The sequence below is a fragment of the Dryobates pubescens genome, chromosome Z (assembly GCF_014839835.1).
Source record: "Dryobates pubescens isolate bDryPub1 chromosome Z, bDryPub1.pri, whole genome shotgun sequence".
NCBI classification, from domain to species: Eukaryota; Metazoa; Chordata; class Aves; order Piciformes; family Picidae; genus Dryobates; species Dryobates pubescens.
The window spans coordinates 67,218,674-67,242,993 of record NC_071657.1 but is presented as its reverse complement, the minus strand read 5'-3'; the positions used below and the strand labels follow the sequence as shown (position 1 = coordinate 67,242,993).

The window sequence follows — 24,320 nt, the reverse complement described above, 5'->3', positions numbered from 1 at the left end:
CACTCTTCTTGATGCACCCAGAGGATACCACTTGCTCTCCATTTGCTGTAACCGCCCGCTATAGAATAACAGCTTAGAAAAAGACCTACACAAGTATTTTTTTCAGGCTTAAGAGTGAAGATGTGCTGCTGCCAAAAAAACTTTTGCCCACACAACATCCAGCCCGTGTGTGTGTGTGTATGCACACCCACCCACCATCCTTTGTCTTCTCATGGTCTGAACTGCTGTTTGCAAAGAATTACAGCAAATTTAACTGGAGACACCTAATAACATAATGCCCACCTTCTCATGTGGGATAATGAAAAATACCAATATACAAAAGAGAGGTAGAAGGAATTTGTATTATGCCACTGCTGCTCTCCTCAGGGAAGAAAAACCCCACTGTTAGGATGGAATGGAATGGAATGGAATGGAATGGAATAGAATAGAATAGAATAGAATAGAATAGAATAGAATAGAATAGAATAGAATAGAATAGAATAGAATAGAATTAACCAGGTTGGAAGAGACTTTCGAGATCATCGAATCCAACCTATCACCCAACTCCATCTAATCAACTAAACCATGGCACCAAGCACCCCATAAAGTCTCTTCCTAAACATCTCCAGTGATGGTAACTCCACCACCTCCCTGGGCAGCACATTCCAATGGCCAATAACTCTTTCTATGAAGAATTTCTTCCTAACATCCAGCCTGAACCTCCCCTGGCACAGCTTGAGACTGTGTCCTCTTGTTCTGGTGCTGGTTGCCTGGGAGAAAAGACCAACCCCCACCTGGCTACAACCTCCCTTCAGGTAGTTGTAGACAGCAAGAAGGTCTCCTCTGACCCTCCTCTTCTCCAGGCTAAGCAACCCCAGCTCCCTCAGCCTCTCCTCACAGGGCTTGTATTCCAAACCCCTTCCCAGCTTTCTTGCTCTTCTCTAGTTTGGTTTGGTTTTTTTCAGGTTATGACTTTCCAAAAGCTAGGAGAGCTGCTCATCATCTTCAACCAGATTGTAAAGGTGTTCACTTACTTGCTCAAACCTGAGTGTGAACTCCAAACTCTGGCCTTAGTTGAAACATCCTGCCCAGATCCCCAGGCAGAAGTACCACCCAGCAGAAACTATGTCAGTTACTTTTTATCAGAAAGCTGTGTTTTGATTTACAAGAGGAAATAAAATGTACCAGAAAATAAAGAAGAAATGTTTTGACTGAGAAATATTTACAAAGTAAAGAGCTAAGTCTTCTCTGAGACAGGTACTTCTGCTTTAACTCAAGTTGGTTGCAGTGGGTGCCCAGGACCATGGGTTCTCCAGAGCTATATGGCAGGGAGATATCTTTGGGCACCACAGCCCCCTGTCAGTAGTTCCATTCTTTGGCAGGTGTGGAAATACAGCATGGTGGCTTTCTGCTCATGGCCCTGGAAACAATTTGCTAGTTTCTTCCTGCTCAGGCTAATCCTATTCCCTTCCTGAAACATGCTCGAGAAGCACTGATTTTTGTATCTCTTCAGGGGATTAACAGAATTGCTTTACAAAACACACATCCAGTTTGGCACAAGACTTGAGAGTCTTCCTGTCCTTTATTTTGAAGTGTGAAAAAACTGCTGATCTACACAAAAACTTTACCAACACATGCCCTCTAGGCTTTCCCTGAGCCCTCCAGAGCGGGGCTCAGGCTGGGGCTGATGCTCCTGCCTAAAGCCTCCCTTTATCCCTTGCTCACCACCTCCCCTAAAGAAATTTCCACTTTCTAACTTCCTTGGTAGCTCACACTAATAGGCATTTAGTCCAAGGATACCCACAGGAGACTTCTGTAATGGAGAGTTTCATCCTCGCTTTGTAAAATGAATGCACACAGCTTTATCCAAAAGGCAAAGAAGGTAGGAAAGCCAAGCTCCTTTGTCACAACAGCAAACTGTGCTTCCTTGTGTTCCAGTTGGAGAAGGGGGGCCACAGGGTGCTCCTCAATTTGGGAAGAAACCCTAGGAAATGCCCTGATTTGGGAGGGCTGCACAGTGATGTTCCCAAGAAAAGAGGGGGGAAATTCTTTGGGATCAGTGTGTTTTGGCAAGACTTTACCACAGGGAAACAGGGAAATCCTTGAAGAAGTTCCCAAATGAGAATTTTTCCCCCAATACAAAAACTCCAAACTCTGTTTGTTCTACCAGGAAACTTAGATCTGCACCTGCATGGTCTTGATGCACCACTTCATCACATCCAATCCCAAAAGCACACAGTTACTCAACATTCCCCTTCATCTCCACACCCCAACTCTAGGCAGCCCCTTCCCTCCTCCATGGGAGCAAATGCTGAAGCTATCACTGGGAGCCGAAAAAGGACTGCAGTGCTGTAGTTACCTAAGGTCACTGGAACTACAAAAGCTTCCAGAAAGCTTTGAAGGTGGACTCACACTTTCCTGAACTGGAGGTTGGGAGGACTGCAATTTCATAACAAAAAGGAAGTTTTGGGGAGGATGGATTTTAGGTTTCTGCTCTCTGCCATGGTTTAATCACAGCAATGTGGCCATTTATGTGCTCCTCCAGAAAAAATCATTCAGAGGCTAAAGGAATATTTCTATGCAATTCGTATCAGCAGCAGGGTATTTTTCCAGTAGGATGGATGGCTGACAGGGGTGTGCTGCATACACACAAGGGCAGGCTCCAAGCTTGTGTTAACTCACATCTCTGTTCAGGTCCCATGTAGGCAACAGCCAGCATGCTGTGTGGAATACAGGCCATCTGGGCAACTGTCACCGGAAAAAATACATCTGCACCGACGAAGGGCAAAACGAAGTGACGATCCGACAGCACCAGGACATCCCCCTGCCACAGGTGAAGAGAGAGGCTCCAGCATCCTTAACCACCAATGGGAAAGCAGAGTCCCTCAATACTGCTAGGACCTCGGTGATGCAAGAGCTTACTGAGCTGGAGAAGCAGATTGAAATCATCAAGAAGGAGCTGCAGCTCGCCATGGACAGGAAATCTGAGCTGGAAGAGTATCAGAGGACAAATAGGACTGCAGAGCCCTAGGCCAGCACACCCAGGCCCTTTCCCACTTTTTTCCCCTTTCTCCCCATCCTCTGTAAAATTTGTAACACACTTTTTGTAATGCCAGAAAGAGGTGCAAAAAGAAAGCAGGCAATATGCTCTTCATGAGAGCAGGATTGCAGCAGCCCTCAACCACTGCCACCCTCCTGACTCTTCCTAACAAGTCTCTCATTCTCCTGGCAAACATTCACCATTCCTAAAGGACTGGAGAAACAAGGAACATCCAAACATTAGGAGTTCCTGGCTTCTCCAGTTGACATTACAGTGAGATTCCCACCATCTTAGCCCTTTCTGTGCATCAATTCAAAAAACGACAAAAAAAGGGGATATGTAAAAAAAAACAGACATTTAAACTGCTCATTGGAAGCATGTTCTTTGTTGGTATGTTTTTGTTGTGGTATCTATGGGTCTAGTCTCAGTTCATGCTAAGGCTCCTTATGGTTGCCTCATTACACCAGGTGCTAGTTCTGTGTTGGCAACCCCCTTCCCTCCTGGCACAGGCTGTGGTTTCACAAGACAAATTCTTGGTGGCAATCCCAGTACACAGCATTCTCTCAGCTCTGTCAGCAAAAGCGCAGATGTGGCTGCTCTGTGACAGTGATGAAGGAACTAACACAGCTTAAAAATAACTTGTCAAAAAACCAAAGCACCACCTCTGTCTGCTTCTGAGCCCCAGTTTGGCTTCCACTCCCACCCAGAGAGAAGCCATGCAAACAGCTGCACTGGCAGATGTGAGGGGATGGGTTTGCAGAGCAAGGAGGGGAGGGGTGGCAGTACTGTAAATCAGTATTTACCAGTGTGAATCTGCTTCCCTAATATTATCTATCTTCAGTTGGCAAGGTTCTTTCTCACAGCCCAGCTAATAGAGGGGCTCTGGTCCGTTATTTGTTCTGACACCAAGCTCCCATCAGAGTCAAAGGGAGTCACCAAAGCCTCCTTGTGGACCAGGGCCCACTGTGAAGAATGAAAGTTGTGGTTTCAAAGACAGTGTACTGAATGGAGCTCCCTCCCACACCTGGATAATGAGGGGAAGGAAGGGTAAGCTGTTCAGCATCTGAATAAATACTGCATCAACCCAACTGACTTTGTTATTGAAACAGGATTTCTGTTGTGTGAGGTTTTTTGTTTGTTTTTTAAACACCTCCCAACACATCCCATATTACCAAGTAAAACAATATTTGTGACACTATTAAGTCTGGCCTCCCAGGTATTTCACTGAAGTAATTTTTATTCTCCCTGTATCTTCACAGTCATCTGTGTGAATGCAGCCAGGGGTCATGTTCTCACCAGGCATAGTGTAAAGGTTACAGTAAGATCTGAAACTGTAGGTAGGGGTCTGATAAAGGCATTCTACTTTTTTGGATCTTGAACCTTTGGGGGAAAAACCAAAACAGAACACTTGCAAACTAAAAGCTCTGCCTGGACCAATAAAAGCTGGTAGCAGTGGTACCCACACTAATTAGCCTCATCAAGAGGATGTCATAATTTTATTCCCTGTCCACTCCTTGTCCTCTGCTTTTGAGCAGCATTTCTGCTTCTTTCAGCTGAGTCAGGTGCGGTGGTTTGAAAATTCCCCTCAACATTAGGATAATTAGGAAGGTGGGAGCCAGAGCCCTGCAGATCAGATAGGTCTGAAAGACCTAGGAGGTCCCTTCTTTCCTTCCTGAATAGGAATAGACCAGGTTGGAAAAGACCTTTGAGATCACCGAGTCCAACCTGCCACCCAGCACCATCTGATCAACTAAACCACGGCACCAAGTGCCCCATCCAGTCTCTTCTTAAACACCTCCAGTGATGGTGACTCCACCACCTCCCTGGGCACCACATTCCAATGGCCAATCTCTCCGGGAAGAACTTCCTAACATCCAGCCTAAACCTCCCCTGGTGCAGCTTGAGACTGTGTCCTCTTGTTGTGGTGCTGGTGGCCTGGCAGAAGAGACCAACCCCCACCTGGCTACAACCTCCCTTCAGGTACTTGTAGACAGCAATGAGGTCTCTCCTGAGCCTCCTCTTCTCCAGGCTACAATGAGCTAGATGACTACAGGTAACTTTGGTTGCTTTTGCTACCTTCCCTTACCCTCCCTCACTTAGATATTCATTTGCATAGTATCCAGTACCTTAACAACCTCCACCATCATTTAGTCAGATGAACACTTAGACAAACACTAAGAAAGAAATATTCCAGGCCAATTTTATCAGTGTGTTTATCAACAGTTTATTTTCTTATCTCCACATGCACAAGTCCCAGAAGGGTTTTGTTTTTTCCAAAAGAAGCACCTGAAAATGCTAATGTCATAAACAAAAGTTTTAGTTCAAAGTCCCAACCCAAACACTCAATCTTTCAAACAAATCACATTTGAAAAATAAAATATAAAAGCAAAAAAGTCAACTACCAAATCATTAATGTTAAGCCAAAATCTGTATTCCTGGTGGGTGCCTTCAAGGCAATTCCTATGTCAAATGCAGAGCAGGGAGTGCTCCAAATCACTGCAGCACCAACGAGATAGCGGCCTTCGGGGAGAAGATACTGCTGCTTCTACAAACAGAGACATATTCTGGCAATGTTATTTTCTTACTCAACTCCTGGTCCAGCCTGACACCATAGGAGACCAAAAAACCAGCTTGCTGAGTGATGGGGAGTATCACACATCTGCCAATGCCTCCACACTGCATAAGCAGGACTGGCTATGACAAGGAGACTGGCTATGCACTGGAGACTGTAGATGAGACTTTTCCATTTACATTTAATTTCTCTGTCTTTGACATTGCATTTAGACAGAGTTTTATATATATATATATAAGAACACTTGTCACACCCATTCTTTTATCCCCAAATACTTCTGTTCTTGATAAACTTCTAATTATTTCCATTCATTCTGTCAAAACAGATAATCTAAAATTTTTCACTGCTTCTCAATGTTTAATTTATAAGCACAGAAAGAAATGTAGTTACTTCCATAATGAGCTTCAAGGACTTTAAGCTGAAACAAAAATATTATTTTACAATAAGAAAATACTTTTCCTGGTGAGGAAAGGAAATAGTAGTTTCCAAACCTCATCTGTGAAACTAATCCAGGCTGTTTCAAGTCTTTGTTTCCCATCACATCCCAACACTGCCAGGATACACACAAAAGCTTCAAGCTTGATTTTCAAACTGGGAAAGGATAAAGGAGCTTTGCCCTTCTGCAAGGCCTGTTTAAGTTGCAGCTCACAACTGTAAAAGGAAGTCTTCTATTAAGAGTAAAGCTGTTTGAAGATGAAGACAATAGTTGCTGGTGACCCATCTTCTGGTTTTAATGAACAAGGATTTGTATCACAAAATCTACACTCAGCGTTAGTATTCCTAACATACCACTCCTTGTCCAACTTGACATCATAAACTCTAATCCCAAGAGCAATGTCCAGTGAAAGCAAAGGGGGTTCTGCTTTAGTATCTTGCACACACATTGTAACTGAAGTCACACCACAAACTCTTAGCATCCCAGCTTGCCCTTGCAAAGGTGGGATCACAGATTTCTTCTCACTTTTCAGGATTCATAGTAAGGTCTACAAGGTTTAATTCCTTTATCTGAATGCTTTCAGAAAGACAATGCATACTATAAGACAGTCTACTATTGTTTCTGTTACTTCCTACAGTGAATACAGGAAGGTAATACAGATGAGACAAACCTCTGACAACTGGCACCTTGCAAGAATGCTGTAATTAAATGACTTTGCACTTTTATTTTAGGAGCAGACTTCAAGTACTACCTTGCACTATAGGGAGCATAGGGACTGTAACCTATGCCATGTCCTTTCACAAAGTTCCCTGCAGCTAAAACAAAATGACAGCATAAATAATCCAGCATCTTGGGCCTTCTGTTGTGTCAGGAATAAGATAGTGAAGATGCAGCCAACAGGACAGAGCTTGTTTTACTTAAGTAAGTTTTGAATGCAGAGTAAGGAAGGCATTAATCTCTCTACTTCAGAAGCTTAAAGATTGTGAAAAATGTTTCCAATAAGGAAGGAGCACAGCTAGATGCTACCAGAGGCAAGGAAAAAAAAACAGAAAAATAACCCAAATAACAGCTTTTATTAGATTCCTGCATTGCAAGATCTGTCTTTGTGGCAAAGCTGCAACACAGTAACTCCTAAAATTCTTGTTTGGAAACTAAGGACAATGACAGCAATGCCTCAACCTAGGGGAAGTTGTCCACATCAACCAGGGCTCATTAGTGGAATGTTGTTTCCAAAGATTCCTCAACACCTTCTTTTTCTCCTCTTCCGGATACTAAGATGTGCCTTTGCTTTTGAGGGTAAGGAAGATGTTTATTAATGCACCAGCCTTCACAGATTCTTGCCCTGCCTCAGGAAAATACATGTCTAAGAGAGTCACTCCACTGAAGTCTTTGGCTCTTTAGTTGGGAAACTATTCACTCTCAGAAACACTACCCTACCTTGATGGGATTTAGTAAGCACCACCCAAACCCAACTCCTCATTTACCTCTGCTGTACCACTGACAGCTTCCATCCCATCAAGGTAGGACTTCAGCTAGATGGTCCCAACTCAATAGTGTTAAAGTGACAGACGGGAAACGTCCTCTCGGGCACAAAGAATCCACAAAAGCTGAGTGAAAGAGTAAAGGAAAAAGGACAAGAAAGGAACCAAGAACCCAGATTCTCTTTTGCATCCTAACCACAATTCCAGAAGAGACTGAAGATCAGCTTACAGAAGCACTGACTAACCCCAAAAGTGACAGCCACACAGGTGAGGGGGGCCGGGTGGTCAGCGTAAGCAGTAACCTTCCATGGCTGCAGCGGAAGGACTCAGCCGATGTAGATCCTGTGGAAGTCGTTGGCGCCGAAGGCTGCGTTGCACTTGGGGCACTTGCGCTGCCGGGTGTCGTAGCGCGTCTTCACGCACTCGAAGCAGAAGACGTGGAAGCACTTGGTGAGCACCGCGTCCTTCTTCCGCATGTTACAGCAAGGGCAGGTCAGACGGGCCTGCAAGGCAGGAGCATTACAGTCAGGGCCAAGGCACTGCAGCAGGTGTGCTGAAAGGTGATGGAAGGTGAAGTGGTTTCTCTAATGCAAGAGAGGGCTACGATGCTGAAACAGAGCCAAGAGATGTCTAACACCGAAAATGTGACGACACAGCCCTTTGACTAAAGAAGAGCTGAAGCTAAAAGATGGCTGCTCACCTTGTAATCCTTGATTTCCTCCATCAGTATCTCATCACAGTTGGGAACCATGTCAGGTTTCTTAGTGGTCTCCAGCTTCCTGCGTAACCTCGAAATATCTTCCTGCACAAAACAAGAGACCAAACAAATGAGCAGTATACACTGTCACAGCTGCTTCAGGAACCAAAAACAAATAGCACCTGGCCAGCAGTGCACCTGGCATACCTTCATCCCCAACTGTCCAACAGCCTTACAACAGATTACACACTACCATCTGGTACCATGTGTATTGAGCATTTATCAGTGAATAAAACCTGAAAAAGCCAAGACCTGATGAAGCTGCCACCAAAGTGAAACTAAACACACACCCCGAAACAGTCTCTGCAGTTGGAACCCACTCCACACTCAATGCACAAGGACACAGACACCAAAGCAGATAGATATTGAAGGACCGGACATGAAGTATATACCTCAGCTCTTTTGAAGTTGAACATCTCTTTCTCTCTAGTAACTCTGTTTTCCACAATCTCCTCCTGGAAGTCATGTAACTTCTTCTGAGCCAGCTCTAGCTGGGCTTTCAGGTCATCTGCAAGCTGTGCTGCATCCATGGCCTGAAAAAGAAAGCCAGTGCAGAAGCATCAAACAAGGTAAAAAAGCTCTAGCCATTTCTAGTCCCTCTGTTTGGCAATCCCAAACTGCTCACAGAATGCTCCAGGGTGCTGGGGATCTATTTTTCCAATCTGATTTTGATACTTCCAAATGTAGTAACTGAAATTACTCCCTAAACATTACTTCCAGAGCAAAATACCTTACTAGTAACAAGTTCTAATCATTTAGCTTTGACATTCCTTTTCAGTAGAGCCAGCACTGTGATGCTGCCATGCATGTCACTTAGAAGGACACTACTGACCACAGTATTCTCTTCTTGGTATAGAATCACAGAAGGCATCAGCTTGGAAGAGAGTCTCAAAAGGTCATCTTGTCCACCCCCCCCTGCAGTCAGCAGGGACATGTTACAAACTATTTTCTGCCATCTTTTACCTTTTTTTCTATTAAATTGCTTAGAGGCAACTCTATAAGCTGAACTAGACAGAGCTGCAAGGTGTTTATTTTATCTCTCACCACACCAGATGAAGTTAACTGGGATCAAAGCTTTGACATGAAAATATGACTGGGGAATGTTGAGACCTGGCCCTGGAAATAAACAAACTGCCTCTTCTTTCACAATAGGTTTCCTTTTAAAGGCAATTACTTCATCTCCCTAATAAGACTTTAATGAAAACTTCTATGACCTACCTGCCCCTCCTTATCAGAGAAAACATCAGTCTACAATGCTTCTAATCAGAACTCTCTTCAGGACTCCTCAGCCTTCTGGTATACTAGCCCAAAAGGAGGGCACATCAAGTTCTGTAATACCAAAATCAGCTGGGAGCCTTTTGTGCTTCTCATAAGACAGTAAGTCTGTTTTACAATCCAACAGGAAATAAAGCAATTGCTCAATCCCAAAGGAAGAAAAGCAGTTACTCACCTTGCGTTTGTTCATTTCCAGGGCCTGTGTTCGGAGACCCAGCTCCTTCTCGCCTGTCCCAATACTGCTTTGCAGCAAGTGTTCCTTCTCCTCCAGCTTACGTACAACCTGCAGCTGGGCATCCACCTTGGAGAGAAAAAGAGAAGAGATGCAGAAGGACTGAAGTGAACATTCTACAAGTCTTCAGAGTTGTCACTAAAACCATGCCTGACTCCTCACTACCATTAAATTCCTTGTTGACTTGCCTTTTTCTTCTTGAACCTGTGCACACTGGCAGTCTAACAGCTATATCCAGACCTCTCCAGTGAACAACTGACAACTCAGAAATACTCACAACCAAGAGGTCTTCTTTTTGGGGAGGTGGCTTACGGAACTGCTGTAAGGCAGGGAACAGTTCCACCTTGGTTCTAAGATGGTAGAATATATATATGTAGAAGTAACAATGACAACAGGAAAATTACTTCCCACTTTCATTCTTCCTTCTGCTCCCTACAGCAATGAACTTGTAGCTATCTTACACTCATACAGCAGTGTCTGTTTCTTACTGAGATAGGTCCCTTTGAAATCTGATGCAGCTTATGTAGGTTCATTAGCAGAACATTCCCTTCTGTACTGACTTTAGCAGGGAATACAGTGAATTCTCTTCACAGCAGCTCTTATGGTGCTAGATTTTTGATTAAAGACCAAAAACAGTATCAGTAACACACCTCTGGTTTAGTTATTGCTAAAGAGTATTTGCACAGCATGGAGATCTTCTATATTTCATGCTCCGACAGCAAGTAGGCTGAAGATACACAAGAGGCTGGGATGGGACAGAACTGGGACAGCTAACCTCACAGAATCACAGGATGTTGGGGATTGGAAGGGACACCTCTGGAGATCATCAAGTCCAAACTCCCTGCCAGAGCAGAACCATGTAATTTAGCACAGGTTGCACAGAACACACCCAGATGGGTCTTGAAGGTCTCCAGAGAGGAAGATTCCACAACCTCTCTGGGCAGCCTGTTCCAGTGCTCTGTGACCCTTACAGTAAAGAAGTTCTTCTTCATGCTAAGGTGGAACTTCCTGTGCTGTAGTTTATATCTGTTGCCCCTTGTCCTACCACAGGACACAAGCCTCCCAGTTTCATATTGTCAGCAAACTTGCTGAGAAAACACTCTGTCATCAATGTCATTAATAAAGATGTCAACTGCCCAAAGGGATATTCCATACCATATGATGCTGTGGTCAGCAATAAAAACTGGGAGAAAGCAGGAAGTGAGAAGATACTGAGAGTTTATAGTGTTTGTATTCCCAAGTAATAGTTATGCTTGATGAAGCTCTCCTTTCCTGGAGATGGCTGTACACCTGCCAGCCATGGAAAGCAGTGAATTCATTCCTTGTTTTGCTTCGCTTGTGCACAAAACTTTCCTTTAACTAATGAACTGTCTCCATTTCAACCTACTAGTTTTCTCACTTCTGCCCTTCTGATTCTCTCCCCCATCCCACTGTGGGGAAGCAAGCAAGCAGCAGCATGAAGCTTAGCTGCCTACTAGAGAGCTAACCCACCACAACTCCACCTTCTCCCATCAGTTCTGCTGTCCTCTCTCCTTGTCCCAGGTTACCTGTGTCTTCAGTGTCAAAACTTGGTCTGCCAACTCTTCCTTCTCTTCTTTCAACAGCTTGTGGATCTGGTTGGACTTGATACGCTCTGACATCAGCTTGAAATTAGCATCATCCTTCTCCCGCAGCTGCTGCATCAGGCGGATGTTCTGTTCCTGCATGTCTTCAAAGGCTTGTCCTGTGACATCCATTTCTGACAGCAGGGCCTCCTCCTCCTGCAAAAGAAGTCAGAGACTCTGGTCAAACTGTACTCCCTGCAATGACCCTAAACATTTCACTTACTGACACCAAACCTAGCAGAGACGAAGGAGGGTGTCTCAGTATCAGAGAACAGCATCTTTCCAGCAACCAGGAAAAAAGTATTCCCTAGATGTATGCACCACAGCAGAGATACTGAGAGTTAGGAGGTATAGAACAGAAATGGTGATCTCCACAAGCACTCACAGATGGTGGCTTGTCTGCTGGCAGACAAGCAGAATGAGCTGTGACATAACTATTGCCAGTGCTGGACAGGAACTAACTCTTGAACACCTCCAGGGATGGTGACTCCACCACCTCCCTGGGCAGCACATTCCAGTGGCCAGTCTCTCTTTCTGTGAAGAACTTTCTCCTCATCTCAAGCCTAAACTTCCCCAGGTGCAACTTGAGACCACATTGTCTTGTTCTGCCACAGGTTGCTGGAAGAAGAGACCAACCCCCACCTGGCGACAACCTCCCTTCAGGGAGTTGTAGAGAGCAAGAAGGTCTCCCCTGAGCCTCCTCTTCTCCAGGCTAAGCAATCCCAGCTCCCTCAGCCTCTTCTCACAGGGCTGTGCTCGAGGCCTCTCCCCAGCCTTGTTGCCCTTCTCTGGACATATCCAAGTGTCTCAATATCCTTCTTAAATTGTGGGGTCCAGAACTGGACACAGGACTCAAGGTGTATTCTACCCACACAGGGCACAATGACTTCTCATCCTGCTGGTCACACTATTCCTGAAGCAGACCAGGATGTCATTGGCCTTCTTGGCCACCTGGGCACACTGGGCTCCTTCCTAGAGGCAACATCCAGGACACTCAAATTTCTCACCTGCTTAGCCATGGCTAGTTTCTTCTGCAAATACTCAATTTGTTCTTCCACTGCTCGGATCTTGCGCAGGGCATCCTCATCAGCCATTTTTTTACTCTCCTTTTTCTCTTTGTCTTCCAGTTCTTTCACCCTCTGCCTCAGTTCTTCCAGCTAGAGCAAGGACAAAACAGAACTCAGAATCATTTTAGTTGGAAAAGATCTTTAAGAAATTACACTGAACACAAAAATATGGCCTGAACATTTTAAGAGCCTGTTTTCACAATTCTCTGGAACACTGAAGAAACTGCCTTCAGAGGATGTGCAGGGAGGTAGGGAAGGATACCATAAGCACAATACATGGAGACAGAGACAGGAAAAATACTTCCCCTATCACAATGACTGGCAGGCTACCAAGAAACTGCAGGCATTACTTCCAGGAGGATCAGCCTAGACTTTGCAACTGTTAAGACCATAAACCAGGGATGGATCCTGGACTGGGAGGGCTGGAGAAATCAAGAGATATACAAACTTGAAGGATCTGCAAATATGTCTGTGCTTGTGAACCTAGAGACTGTTGCATGTGTGCTTGCACTAGCAATGTTCTCTTTACCAGTTCAAGAGAAGGAAGGGGACTTGTCTACCTATGATTCTATTTCCTGAATCCTGTATCCACATGCTGTGTGTGGATGTCTCCAGGACAAGTGTTAAGCTTCAACACTCTTTGAATCTGCAACTGAGAAAGCAGGAGCAAATCACCCCATTCACCTACAGACTGTTCCAGTCCCTCTGTAAGTGACAACAATGAGAAGAGCAACAATCTTGTTTTGAAGACAAAGCCAACACAGTTCAGGTGCACAGTATCCGAAAGGACCTTTCAAGTAACACACTGGGGAAAAAAAAAAAAAAGTAATATAAAAGAGATCTACCTCAGCTTTTGCCTTCTTCTCAGCTGCCATTAGCTGTACTTTGTCTCTCTGTTCTTTGGGGGCAGAGCGGTACATATCCAGCAACAGCTTCATCTCTTTCTGGCTCTCCTGGGCCTTCCTGGAGAGAGGAAGACAGGCAACTGTGAGAACACAGCAGGAAAGCCATACTGTTACATATCCAGCATAAGAGTTACAGCAGTATTTTCTCCGTATCCCACATGGTGTGCATATGGAGTCATCCTTGGCTCATCTTACCCTGGTTTAATGTAAAATAGTAAAGAAGTGCAGGCTGGAGGCTGAGAAGATGTTCAGAAACATGGGCCAAAAAGCCAAGAGAAGCAGAGTGAGGAGGAAACATGTACCAAATGAACTATACCTGTCTCTGCTTCAGGACTTTATTAACAACCTGCTGCATTAGGGTTTGTTATGGCAGCAAAAAATAAAGATTACTTGAACCACACCCTAGAATCAAAGAATCAGTAGGTTGGAAAAGTTAATATAACAACCAAGTCTGTAAGTATCTGGTTGGCAATTCACACTTTAGACTGTCATGGGAGAGATGTTAACTACACTGTGCAAATTACAGCTAGATATAAAGGATGCCAGAAACCTCTCACTTCACTAAAGCTAATCTCTCAAACTAATCTCTACAAGTCATCTCACACAGATACTCCACCTTGGGCACTATTTAAACTGGAAAGGGAGGGGGCAACAACTCTTACTTGAGCTCAGCCTTCAGTTGCTTGATCACTTCAGCCTCCTTCTTTCTTCCATCTTCATGCTTCCCTTTCTCCTTCTCTTTAGACTCCCTCTCCTTCTCAGATTCTTTCTGCTTCTGCTTTTCCCGCTCTCGCTCTTTTTCCTTTTCTTTCTCTTTCTCTCGCTCTCTCTCTTTCTCCTTTTCCTTTTCTCTTTCCCTCTCCCTCTCCCGTCTCTCTCGCTCCCGTTCCTCCTCATCTCGCCTAGCCTTCATTTCATTAACATCTTCAGAAGCAGCCTTGGGGACAGACACTTGGGCAGAAGGATCATCAGCTTCCTGCTTGATCTCTGGAGGCTCCTCCTTTGTGTCTTCAGTGCTGGACTGAGATTGTAAGACAGCACTACCACTGCGAGAGCGGATCTGTTGTGAAACAGTAAGAAAGAAGTCACATAAGAAAACAAAACATTGAGTTCTTAGCCAGAAGTCTACTTTATCCCCTTTCCTTGGTCTTCCCAAATCCATGCTTGCATGCTCTCTCCATAACTGCTACTAATTTCCATAAAGCTCTATACAGCCACAAAGGAAAACCATCCTTTTGTTAAGTGGAAGCAGTAGAGTGTAGAGCTCCATCAAAAATTGCATTACATCCTTCATGCCGTATCAGACAAGTTGATACTGCAAGCATGGTAACAGCATTCCCCCTTTTTCCTGAGCACTCCCTGCTCTTTCCTGGCATCCCCTGCACTCCGATACCTTGCTCAAATCAGACTGGGCCTCTCTCAGTTTGCGCTTGTATCTTAACACCTCTCCCTTCAGCTGGTGGTTGTGATTCTGGAGGCTGCTGATGAGATGACGCATCTCCCGATTAATTGGGCCTATAAAAACAGAAACTCAACTGTAACAAACCATATATTCATGATGTGGACCTTCTGTAAGGACTTCCATGGAGGGGGAGAGCAAGGTAAATAGCAATGACAAAGAACCAAAGTAACAGAATAGAACAAGCCAGGTTGGAAGAGACCTTCAAGATCATCATGTCCAACTCATCATCCCAGCTGGTTGCCTGGGAGAAGAGACCAGCCCCCAACTGGGACTGTTTCCATTCTGCCACACAGCACACTTGCATAAAAGTCATGTCCATTTTGCAAGCAACCATAAGTCCTTGCAAATTCCCAGTCCAAATTTACCCTCAACATCACTTTTCCCCATCTGCCAAGGGAAATGTGTCACACTACCAAACAAAAATAAAACCAACAAAATTTAAATGCTACTCTAGAAATCACTCATTTTCTCCCATGAGATTTGAAAGATGTCATTCCAGGTGTGTAAATGAATCCCCCAAATTAAGGAGTTTTAATAATGCAAAATACTTGTCCTTGTGGGCGACTTTAACCTGCCAGACATCTGCTGAGAACTTAACTCAGCAGAAAGAAGGCAGTCCAGAAAGTTCTTAGAATGTATGGAGGACAGCTTCCTGATGCAGCTGTCAAGTGAGCCTACCAGGGGTCAGGCTCTGCTTGACCTGCTGCTCTCAAATAGAGAAGGACTGGTGGGAGATGTGATGGTGGGAGGCTGTCTAGGGTGCAGTGACCATGAGACAGTGGAGTTTTCAATATGCAGGGAAATAGGGAGGAATAGCAACAGAACCCTCACTTTGGACTTCAGAGAGCAAACTTCAACTTGTTTAAGCAACTAATTCGGAGAGTACCCTGGGTAGTAGCCCTTAAGAACAAAGAGGTCCAGGACAGTTGGACCTACTTCAAGCAGGAGCTCTTTACGGCACAGGAACAGGTTGTGCTCATGTGCCAAAAGATGAGCAGCCAGGGAAGGTTCTGGGCCTGGATGAGCAACCAGCTCTTGAAGGAATTAAGGGGGAAAAAAAGAGTGTATGTCACCTTTGGAAAGGGAGGGAGGCAGCTAGTGATATGCTTAAGGATGTCATTAGATCATGTAGGAGAAAAATTAGAGGTAAAAGCCCAGCTGGAACTCAAGCTAGCCACTTCTGTGACAGACAATGAAAAGCATTTCTATAAATACATTAATGCTAAAAAGAGGGCAAGAAGAATCTCCACTCTTTAGTGGACCTAGAGGGGAACATTGTGGCTAAAGACGAGGAAAAGGCTGAGGGAGCTGGGGCTGTTTAGCCTGGAGAAGCAGAGGCTCAGGAGAGACCTTATTGCTGTCTACAACTGAAGGGAGGTTGTAGCCAGGTGGGGGTCGGTCTCTTCTCCCAGGCAACCAGCACCAGAACAAGAGGACACAGTCTCAAGCTGTGCCAGGGGAAGTTTAGGCTTGAGGTGAGGAGAAAGTTCTTCACTTAAGAGTAATTTGCCATTGGAATGTGCTGCCCAGGGAGGTGGTGGAGTCACAGTCCCTGCAGGTGTTCAAGAGGGGATTGGATGTGGCACTTGAAGCCATGATTTAGTCAGTCATGAGGTGTTGGGTGATAGGTTGGACTTAACAATCTCTGAGGTCTTTTCGAACCTTATCGATTCTGTGAAAACAAATTATTAGCAAAATGTATGCCTTTTGCAGCATTTAAAAGGAAGTCAGATAACATGAAACTGGCCTCCCATAAAACAAGGGAAGACTTTTGGGTTTTTTGAAACAGACCTGCCAGAACAAGCATCAAACAACAAGAAGGAATTAAAACAGGTGTTTTACTGCAGTGCAGCCTCTCATCAACATTAGGAAGGAGAGACTGGTTTGGTTTCAAGCAAAGCAGATGATCTCCATACCTGCTTGTTCGTTGGCAGCAAGTGTCTGCTCAAACTCTATCCTCAGCATCTCGTACTCTTTGCGTACTTGTGCAAGGGTGTCCTCCAGCTGAATCACCTCCGTGCGTAGTTTCTTGTGAAGACTGACCTCGTCCCTCTGAAGAGTAAGAAGGGGACAGAACTTGATGCTGTGACCTGGAGTATCTCTCTTTTCATCAAAATGCAGGTACCAGAACAGATGACTTATTGCCAGGAAGATAAATTTCTTGAGCATTCCCAGAGCCATCCAGACTCAGCAGTGAGGGCTGATGGGGTGACAATGTACCCCGGTCTGAAGGAGCAGAGGTATTACCTCAATTAGTTCCACTTGGCGCTGGTGTGTGGTACGGGTGCCATGAAGCAGAGTGCGGGCCTCATCAAGATGTGCCTTCAGCTGCAGGCTCTCATTATACAGAACAGAAAACTGGGACTGCATGCAGCGATATTCTGGGGTCTCTTTCACAGCCTCTTCCACTGCTCGTCGCAGCTCAACCTAGTTAGGACACAAGAAAATGCCACAGAAGGAAAAAAAATTACTTCCTTGTCTTTGTTGTATATTCTGCAAGACAGGAGTAAATTAAGTGCAGCCACCAGAAGCAAAAGCAAAAGCAGAAGCTCAATAGCACTGCTGTGAAGTAGATCAAAGTGATATGCCTCAGGACCACTTTGGAAAGCTGTGCTTTCTCTGTATGCACTAAGCCTCTCTTGCATAGTTGTATCGTGAGGTTTTGATGCTCAAGTTCTGCAGCAGTTTGTCTCAAAGATCTGATCTTGGAAAGCATTATTTAGCTTTACAATGAATTTACTGTAAAACCATAATCACCTATATCAATAAAGATGAACACACAGAAGCATATGACAGAAAAGTAGAGAAAACACCTATGCAAGAAGGCATTAGCTTTCTACCAGTAAGAGACAAAATGACTGAAGAGAAATGAAAGTACAGACAGAGTATTTTCTTTACAAAATAAGGGCAGCAAATGATTGTGACTAACAGCAGTGAAACAGACCAGGGGACAGGTGTAGGAGGTTTACAAAGAGGTTGTAAAGAGGTGAAATTAGTTTTAACTAGACATCATTAAAATATACAGAACAGGTCAGAAAATAGGAGGTAAGAAACCACAATAATTTCCAATGGTGACCACATGGTGTCACCAATACACTAAGTCATGCAGCCCGGAAAGCCAATCAGATCCTGGGCTGCAGCAAGAGAAGTGTGGCCAGCAGGGCAAGGGAGGTGATTCTCTCCCTCTACTCAGCTCTGCTGAGACCCCACCTGGAGTACTGCCTCCAGTTCTGGAGCCCCTATTACAAGAGGGATCTGGAGGTGCTGGAAGGTGTCCAGAGAAGGGCCACAAGGATGATCAGAGGGCTGGAGCACCTCTCCTATGAGGACAGACTGAAAGAGTTGGGGCTGTTCAGTCTGGAGAAGAGAAGGCTCCCAGGTGACCTCATTGTGGCCTTCCAGTATCTGAAGGGGTTCTGCAAGAAGGCTGGGGAGGGACTTCTCATGATCTCAGGCAGTGATAGGACTAGGGGGAATGGAATGAAGCTGGAGGTGGGGAGATTCAGGCTGGAAGTGAGGAGGAAGTTCTTCCCCATGAGAGTGGTGAAGCCCTGGAATGGGTTGTCCAGGGAGGTGGTTGGGGCCCCGTCCCTGGAAGTGTTTAAGAGCAGGCTAGATGAGGCTCTGGCCAGCCTGATGTAGTGTGGGGTGTCCCTGCCCATGGCAGGGGGATTGGAACTAGATGATCCTTGTGGTCCCTTCCAACCCTGACTGATACTATGATATAAACTTGCTAAGCAGTACCTGCTACAAAACACTACCCAGCTGAAGAGCAAGCACAGAACACCATAGCATTAGTAACTTTTTCCAGAGACACAGTATAGCAAGACACAGGGCAACAGACCACACAAAATGCCTTCATCCTCAAACAGGAACAGACCTTGAGTTTTTCATTCTGCGCTGTTACTTCTGCAAGATCCCGGCGTAGTTCCTCCAGCTCATTGAGGCGATTCCCAGCAAGCTCTTTATTTTCTTCCAGCTCTGCATTCATCTCCTCAAACTGTTGGGGACAAATTGCTTGTAAATTCTACTGCTAATGTATCAGCTGTCAGTACTAATTAAGTAACTGTTTATACAGCAACAGAAATTACAGTTCTAACAGCCAGGTAACATCACAAAGTGAAGGAGAGTCTACTTTTATCAGATCTGCTTCCTAAGGAACTCATGCACAGCTTTTCCTCTTCCCACTGCCCACAACCAAGCCCCTGACATTACCTTGCGGGCATTAATGGTGATTGTGCCTCCATAGAGGCTACTCCCAGCTCCATAGACCTTGTAGCCTTTGGAATTTACCTGCAAAAAAGGCAACAGCTTTCATCAATAGCCAGTTAAATACCATGACTACTGACACGGCATGTGCAGGACCAAAGATGGCACACTAGTCTCATTTCTAACAGCAAAGAGCTATAAGATAATGCCACACATCTCAAAACTACACCTATTCCCTTGCTTTGCTGGTGAAGGGGATGATGCTTACTCGTTCAAGAACGTCCGCTAAGTGTCGGTTGAGCCTCTGCTCCCTCTTGCGTATCTTGTCAATATCCCACTGAAGGTCATCGATCATAGTCTCCAGAACAGACACTCGAGATTCTGCTGTCTCCACTCTCTCCTGCAGCTTGGAGAACTGCAATCGAAACAATGTTTCAGCCAGCATCTTGAATATAATCAACCTTTTTCTGAGTCTGCTCAGTATTAATTTTTCTCTTACTCCTCATACCCTGGACATGTGTGCCTTCCACCCACCTTCTGCTGTGGCAACAGACTACTCAGTGAACTGCTGTGGATTTTACACAAGCTGAATCCCAACACAATCATGAAAATAAGACAAAACTGAAAACGTAGAAAGCACAATGCTGGCAGTATCTGGACACAGGCAGCTACTTCAACTTTATTTATGTTTTTTTAATATGTTCATCACCTCCAGAGACCACTACAGCTCTTGGTGGCCTAACACTGAGTTAGGCCAGCATTAACAAGGTTGTTATAGGAACTGAAACCTCTGAAACAAATACCTCCAATAATGTGAAACCTTTAATGACTGGGATCACCCTGATGTCATGACACTTTCACACCTGACACAGAGAAACCAAGGAATTTGAAATGACAAGGATGTCACACCACTCGTCTCAGCTCTTAAACATACCTTAGCATTCCTTACCACTTTCTCTGCTCCGTTTTAAAATCAAATCACATCAACTCACTTGGTTTGGTTATATTGTTTCATTCAGTGATGCAACAAGCAAATCAATCCAAACTACACAGAAAATCTACATACAGCTCTTGACAACCCTTTCCATAACCTCTGTTCAAAAGGCAACTTTCAAACCACATTGCTCTTGTCTTCCAAGGCAATCGCCTGCTTTCCAAACTATGGCAAACACAAATTATTCTAAGCAGGACCTCAAAGCAGATTTCTTTCTCTCTCCCTTTGATACCTCCTGAGACATGATTCGGTGCTTCTCCTGAAGAACATCAGCCAGCTCCTGCAGCCGTCCATTCTCATGCGAGAGGTAGGTATTGAGCTCCAGGACTGCTTCTTCCATCAGAGAAATATCTGAGAGATGCACATAAGTAAGGAAATTAATAGAAATCAAGGAAGACTGGTTTCAATTATTAAACAGCATAAAGACAAAAAAGAAAAACCTGGGAAGTTCTGGATTTAACTATCTACTGTGTATTTCCAGCAGGTGGCTCCCAAGGGTCTCATCTCCAGCTACACAGAGCTTTGACTTGCACCCAGTAAGCAAAGGCTCTGCAGTTTAACATACTACGCATTTCTGACTGTCAGTTTCCATCTCCTAGTGTCTGATATCATTACACTTGTAAAAGGTCATGAGTGTAAACTGAACCATCTCCATCAATTTTCAGGAGTTAGTCACTTGGATTTCTTCTGCATAACTCTCTGCATTTTTCAGAACTGACAGACATTACACGGCTACCACCTTGCTCAAAACTCAGTGCAATCTGAGGAGCTGGTTATTCCTACACCTTTTGCTAAACTGCAAGCATGAAGGAGTCCACCATCAGCTTGCAATACTGCTTTCACTTCTTCACTTGTAGGCATGTAGCCTTTTATGCAGTGGCTAACAGCTGGGCACTAAGATTCAACTGTAATTTCTCAGGTGCACTGCACACTAATGGCAGAAACATGACTTTCCTCAGCCCAACACACTGGGCAGAGCTCTCAGCATTCAAATTCAGAAGCAGTTATAATATACTTCTGGTGAGTAGTACAAGTTGGTTTTGGAGGTCTTGCTTGTTGAGAGCTTGGAAAGCTAGGCCAATTCATTTTGAAAAATAAAGGAGCAGGACAAGGACCAGGCCTAAACACTGACAATGCATAATTATGTCTAAGCTGGAGGTACATGAGGATGTTTAAGTATCGGCCACCTTGGTCATACCTCCACTGTTCACCTTGTGGGACAGCACATCTACTTTCTCCTGCAGCTTGTCATACATTGTCACAATCTGGGCAACAGCACGGCGGGAAGACTCTACACGCTCCTGCAGCTGAGATTCTATCTCCTCACTCGTGCTGCTGGCTAGAGTGGCTAAGAAGGAGAATGCTGGCTCCAGTCCTTCACCTGGGAACAGAAAGAGGTGCAAAAAATGTGCTCTGGTAGGCAATATATCACTAGTTTTCATCATCAAACAGCCTCTGTCAACCTGCAGAAATGGCCAACCCTGTCCACAGCTGAAATCCATCTTTTGCACTGTTCCCAGCCAGGTGAACTCACCTCGTTCCCTCTCATCTTTGCGCTCCTGATTACTGTCCGAGTCTGGTTCAGGTTCTGGTACCACCAGTGCTTTTCTTTCAGTCAAAAGGTCTCCAAGACTTTGGTCCGGGTCGAAGCGTTTAAGGATGATGCGTATGTTCTCATCAAACTGAATGAGGGGACGGGCAAGGCAAGGCAAGACAAAGAATGGAGGAGAATGAAAGGAACACAGTGGAACAGGAGGAGAGGAGAACGACGCATACAAAGCAAGAGTGTTACTAACCTGATTCCAGTATCTGTTGATAATCAGCAGAGAGGCATCATCAGTGGCCTGCCGACGCTCCAGCTTTTCAATGTGCTCACGCAGCTCATCTTCAATGGCTTGTCTCTGGTCCAGCATCTCCGCTAGTTTCCGGTTCTTGGTCTGAAGGGTCCGGATGTCCATCTCCTCCTGCACAGATGCACAAGTCAGGGCACAATGCATGCCACCCAGGTCACTGGGCTCATACAGAAGGCAGAGGGAGATATTTTTTTCAGATTTCAAAACGCCAAAAGGCTCAGAGTGTGCAAGGAAGGCATACCGTTGAGGAAATGCCACCAAGCTTAATGGTCTCCACTGTGGTCCCCGAGTCTTCAAGCCCTGCCTTCTTCTCTGGGGGTGCGGAAGGGCCAGGCTCTCCAGCTGCCCGTTTATTGCCAATTCCAGACATGGTGGCCAAACCATACAGACCACTGCCTTCACAAAGCTCTTCCTGAAGATTAAAGACCACTATTAAAAAGGTAAAGAAACACACATCCACAACACCATTTGGGGGGTTTTAATACAGTGATCCAGCATAGCAACAAGATGCCCATGGTACAGATCGTGTAATTCAAAAGGTCAAACATTCAGTCTTAAAAGACACCACTAGGATGAGAATTGCAAACAGCAAGTTAATGGGAAAAAAATCCACTGCTCTGTAATGTTAAAATGGAAGCTCTGTACCTTATCAAGCTCTTCAAAATAAAATCTTCATGCAGGACCAGCCTCTGCTTTTTTGATGTCTTCCTGTATTGACAAAAATTATCGGTGTTAGACTTTACAAGTAACTAAGCATGTGTATCTGGCACCAGTTCACCCCATGCTAGCCAAAGCATGGGGTTCTTATTATACCAAGTTCTTATTATACCAAGTTAAAGCCAGTTAAAGCACAGGGCAACAGTATCTTGAGATCTGCAATAGCTTACAAATCTTGCAAATCCTATAAAACTGAACAGCAATTCCAGGCCAAAGTTTGTGATAACCCATTTCAGGAGTTTTCCTCTCTATCAGGAGAGACACAGACACAGATTCATAGAATGGTGTGGGTTGGAAGGAACCTTGAAGATCATCTAGTTCCAACTCTGCTGCCCTAAGCAGGGACACCTTTAAGTAGACCAGACTGCTGAAGGCCTCATCCAATGTGGCACTGACCACCTTTATGGAAGGAGCATCCTGGGAAACCTGTTCTAGTGCCTCACCACCCATACTGTAAACAATTTCTTTCAATACCTAGTCTAAATATACCCTTCTCAAGCTCCAACCATTTGCTTGTGTGCTATCACAGCAAGCCCTTGTGAAAAAAGTCCCTTCCCAGGTTTCTTCCAGGCCCTTTTCAGTACTGAAAAGCCACTATAAGGTCTCCCTGGAGCTTTCCCTTCTCCTGGAAGAACATGTCCCCAAGTTAATACAACCTGCAAAGCTCTGGACTACTAGTTACAGAATCACAGACAAGCTGAGGTTGGAAAATATGTCTGGAGACCAACTGCTCAGTGCTTCTGAATACAGCAGGGTCAGCCAGTGCAGGCTGCCAAGGGCCTCATCCAGTCAGCTTTAAAGTGTTTCCAGAGATGGAAACTCGGCAGTATCAACAGGCAACCTGTCCCAAAACCTGTTGATCCTCTGCATTACAGCAATTTTTCTTATGTTTGAACTGCAGGTCTTGCAGTTCCTCAAAAGATTATTTAGAAAAATAGCAAGTATTTGCCTAAAGGGTTTCCAAAACATATATAGCAGCTAGTGAGGAAAAATGAAATTGCTTATATCTTCATGAGCCATAAGCAGCACTCCTCTTCCATTTTCAGTGATGCTGTGCCAACCCAATACAGAGACCTGTCTACACTAAATGAAATGCAGAAGTAAATGCAGACCATACAGTGTTCCTGTAACCTGTTTTTCAACATCAGTATTGAATACATCTCAAAATGTAAAAATAAACAAAGACAACTTCCACTTAACCACTTCTCTCCTTTTTAGTAACAGAATTTAGTGAACACTGATTTTAGATAGAATTATTAGGTCTTTGGAGGTGGTGGGGGACAACTGTCACTGCTACCTCTCAAGCCATTAAGTTAATACTGCCTTTCATACTTTTTGTCCCCAGACAAAATATTTATTACACTGTCTCCTGCCACTAACCATCACTGCTCTAGCTCCCCCTCTCCTTACTACTCACAGCAGGGTCTGACCCATACCCTCTTCCCTTTAAGAACTCAACCTCATCCTCACTCCCCATCTATTCACATTCTGTCTGCAGACAGATCACTCTGATTTATCAAGGACTCTCCTACCAAGGACTTGGCTTCATCTTAATCCTCCTCTTATAGTAAAACCTCTCCTACACAGAGACTGAAATACACCTCCAGCTGGCACTCCCCACAGCTCCCACTGGCCAAAAGTAATCTACTCCAAACACCATTAATCACCTGCAGAAAGCAAACTTCCACGTGCCCAGTACTCAGTCACTGATCTACAATTCATGCCCACCAACTGTGC

At 44.7% G+C, this 24,320-nt stretch overlaps 2 protein-coding genes across 4 annotated transcripts in view; one reads left to right on the top strand and one right to left on the bottom strand.

Annotated features, from left to right (window-relative positions):
• GRIN3A (glutamate ionotropic receptor NMDA type subunit 3A) overlaps window positions 1–4,139 on the top strand; it is a 105,272-nt gene extending 101,133 nt beyond the window's left edge. For both annotated transcript variants that reach the window (XM_054178421.1, XM_054178422.1), the window contains one exon: window positions 2,674–4,139. In XM_054178421.1, coding sequence (XP_054034396.1) covers window positions 2,674–3,010 — 337 coding nt within the window. In that variant the 3' untranslated portion in view covers window positions 3,011–4,139. The remainder of the gene's footprint in view (window positions 1–2,673) is intronic.
• Window positions 4,140–6,228: 2,089 nt separating this feature from the next.
• Window positions 6,229–22,556, bottom strand: RNF20 (ring finger protein 20). Of its 2 annotated transcripts, none has more exons than XM_054178637.1 (20): window positions 22,512–22,556; window positions 22,108–22,295; window positions 21,810–21,977; window positions 21,548–21,695; window positions 21,212–21,394; window positions 20,246–20,364; window positions 19,288–19,434; window positions 19,026–19,103; window positions 18,691–18,810; window positions 17,058–17,237; window positions 16,727–16,862; window positions 14,742–14,863; window positions 14,011–14,408; window positions 13,289–13,406; window positions 12,384–12,533; window positions 11,320–11,532; window positions 9,716–9,841; window positions 8,658–8,798; window positions 8,209–8,310; window positions 6,229–8,011 (listed from the first exon to the last, which is right to left on the bottom strand). In XM_054178637.1, exons 2-20 carry the CDS (start codon window positions 22,234–22,236, stop codon window positions 7,835–7,837), a joined length of 2,955 nt encoding a protein of 984 aa, XP_054034612.1. In that variant the 5' UTR covers window positions 22,237–22,295; window positions 22,512–22,556; the 3' UTR covers window positions 6,229–7,834. The 2 variants fall into 2 exon arrangements, with proteins under 2 accessions (XP_054034612.1, XP_009903884.1); XM_009905582.2 differs by having other exon boundaries at window positions 22,108–22,278.
• Window positions 22,557–24,320: the final 1,764 nt, after the last annotated feature.

What these genes read in the sequence shown, in the direction of transcription:
- RNF20 (XM_054178637.1), bottom strand. Translation starts at nt 22,236, where the DNA reads ATGTCTGGAATTGGCAATAAACGGGCAGCTGGAGAGCCTGGCCCTTCC. An exon ending in CGCAGAATGAAAAACTCAAG is followed by an intron (nt 17,238 to 18,690) that starts GTCTGTTCCTGT and finishes TGTCCTAACTAG; the next exon opens with GTTGAGCTGCGACGAGCAGT. An exon ending in TGGAAATGAACAAACGCAAG is followed by an intron (nt 8,799 to 9,715) that starts GTGAGTAACTGC and finishes TTTCTTTTTCAG; the next exon opens with GCCATGGATGCAGCACAGCT.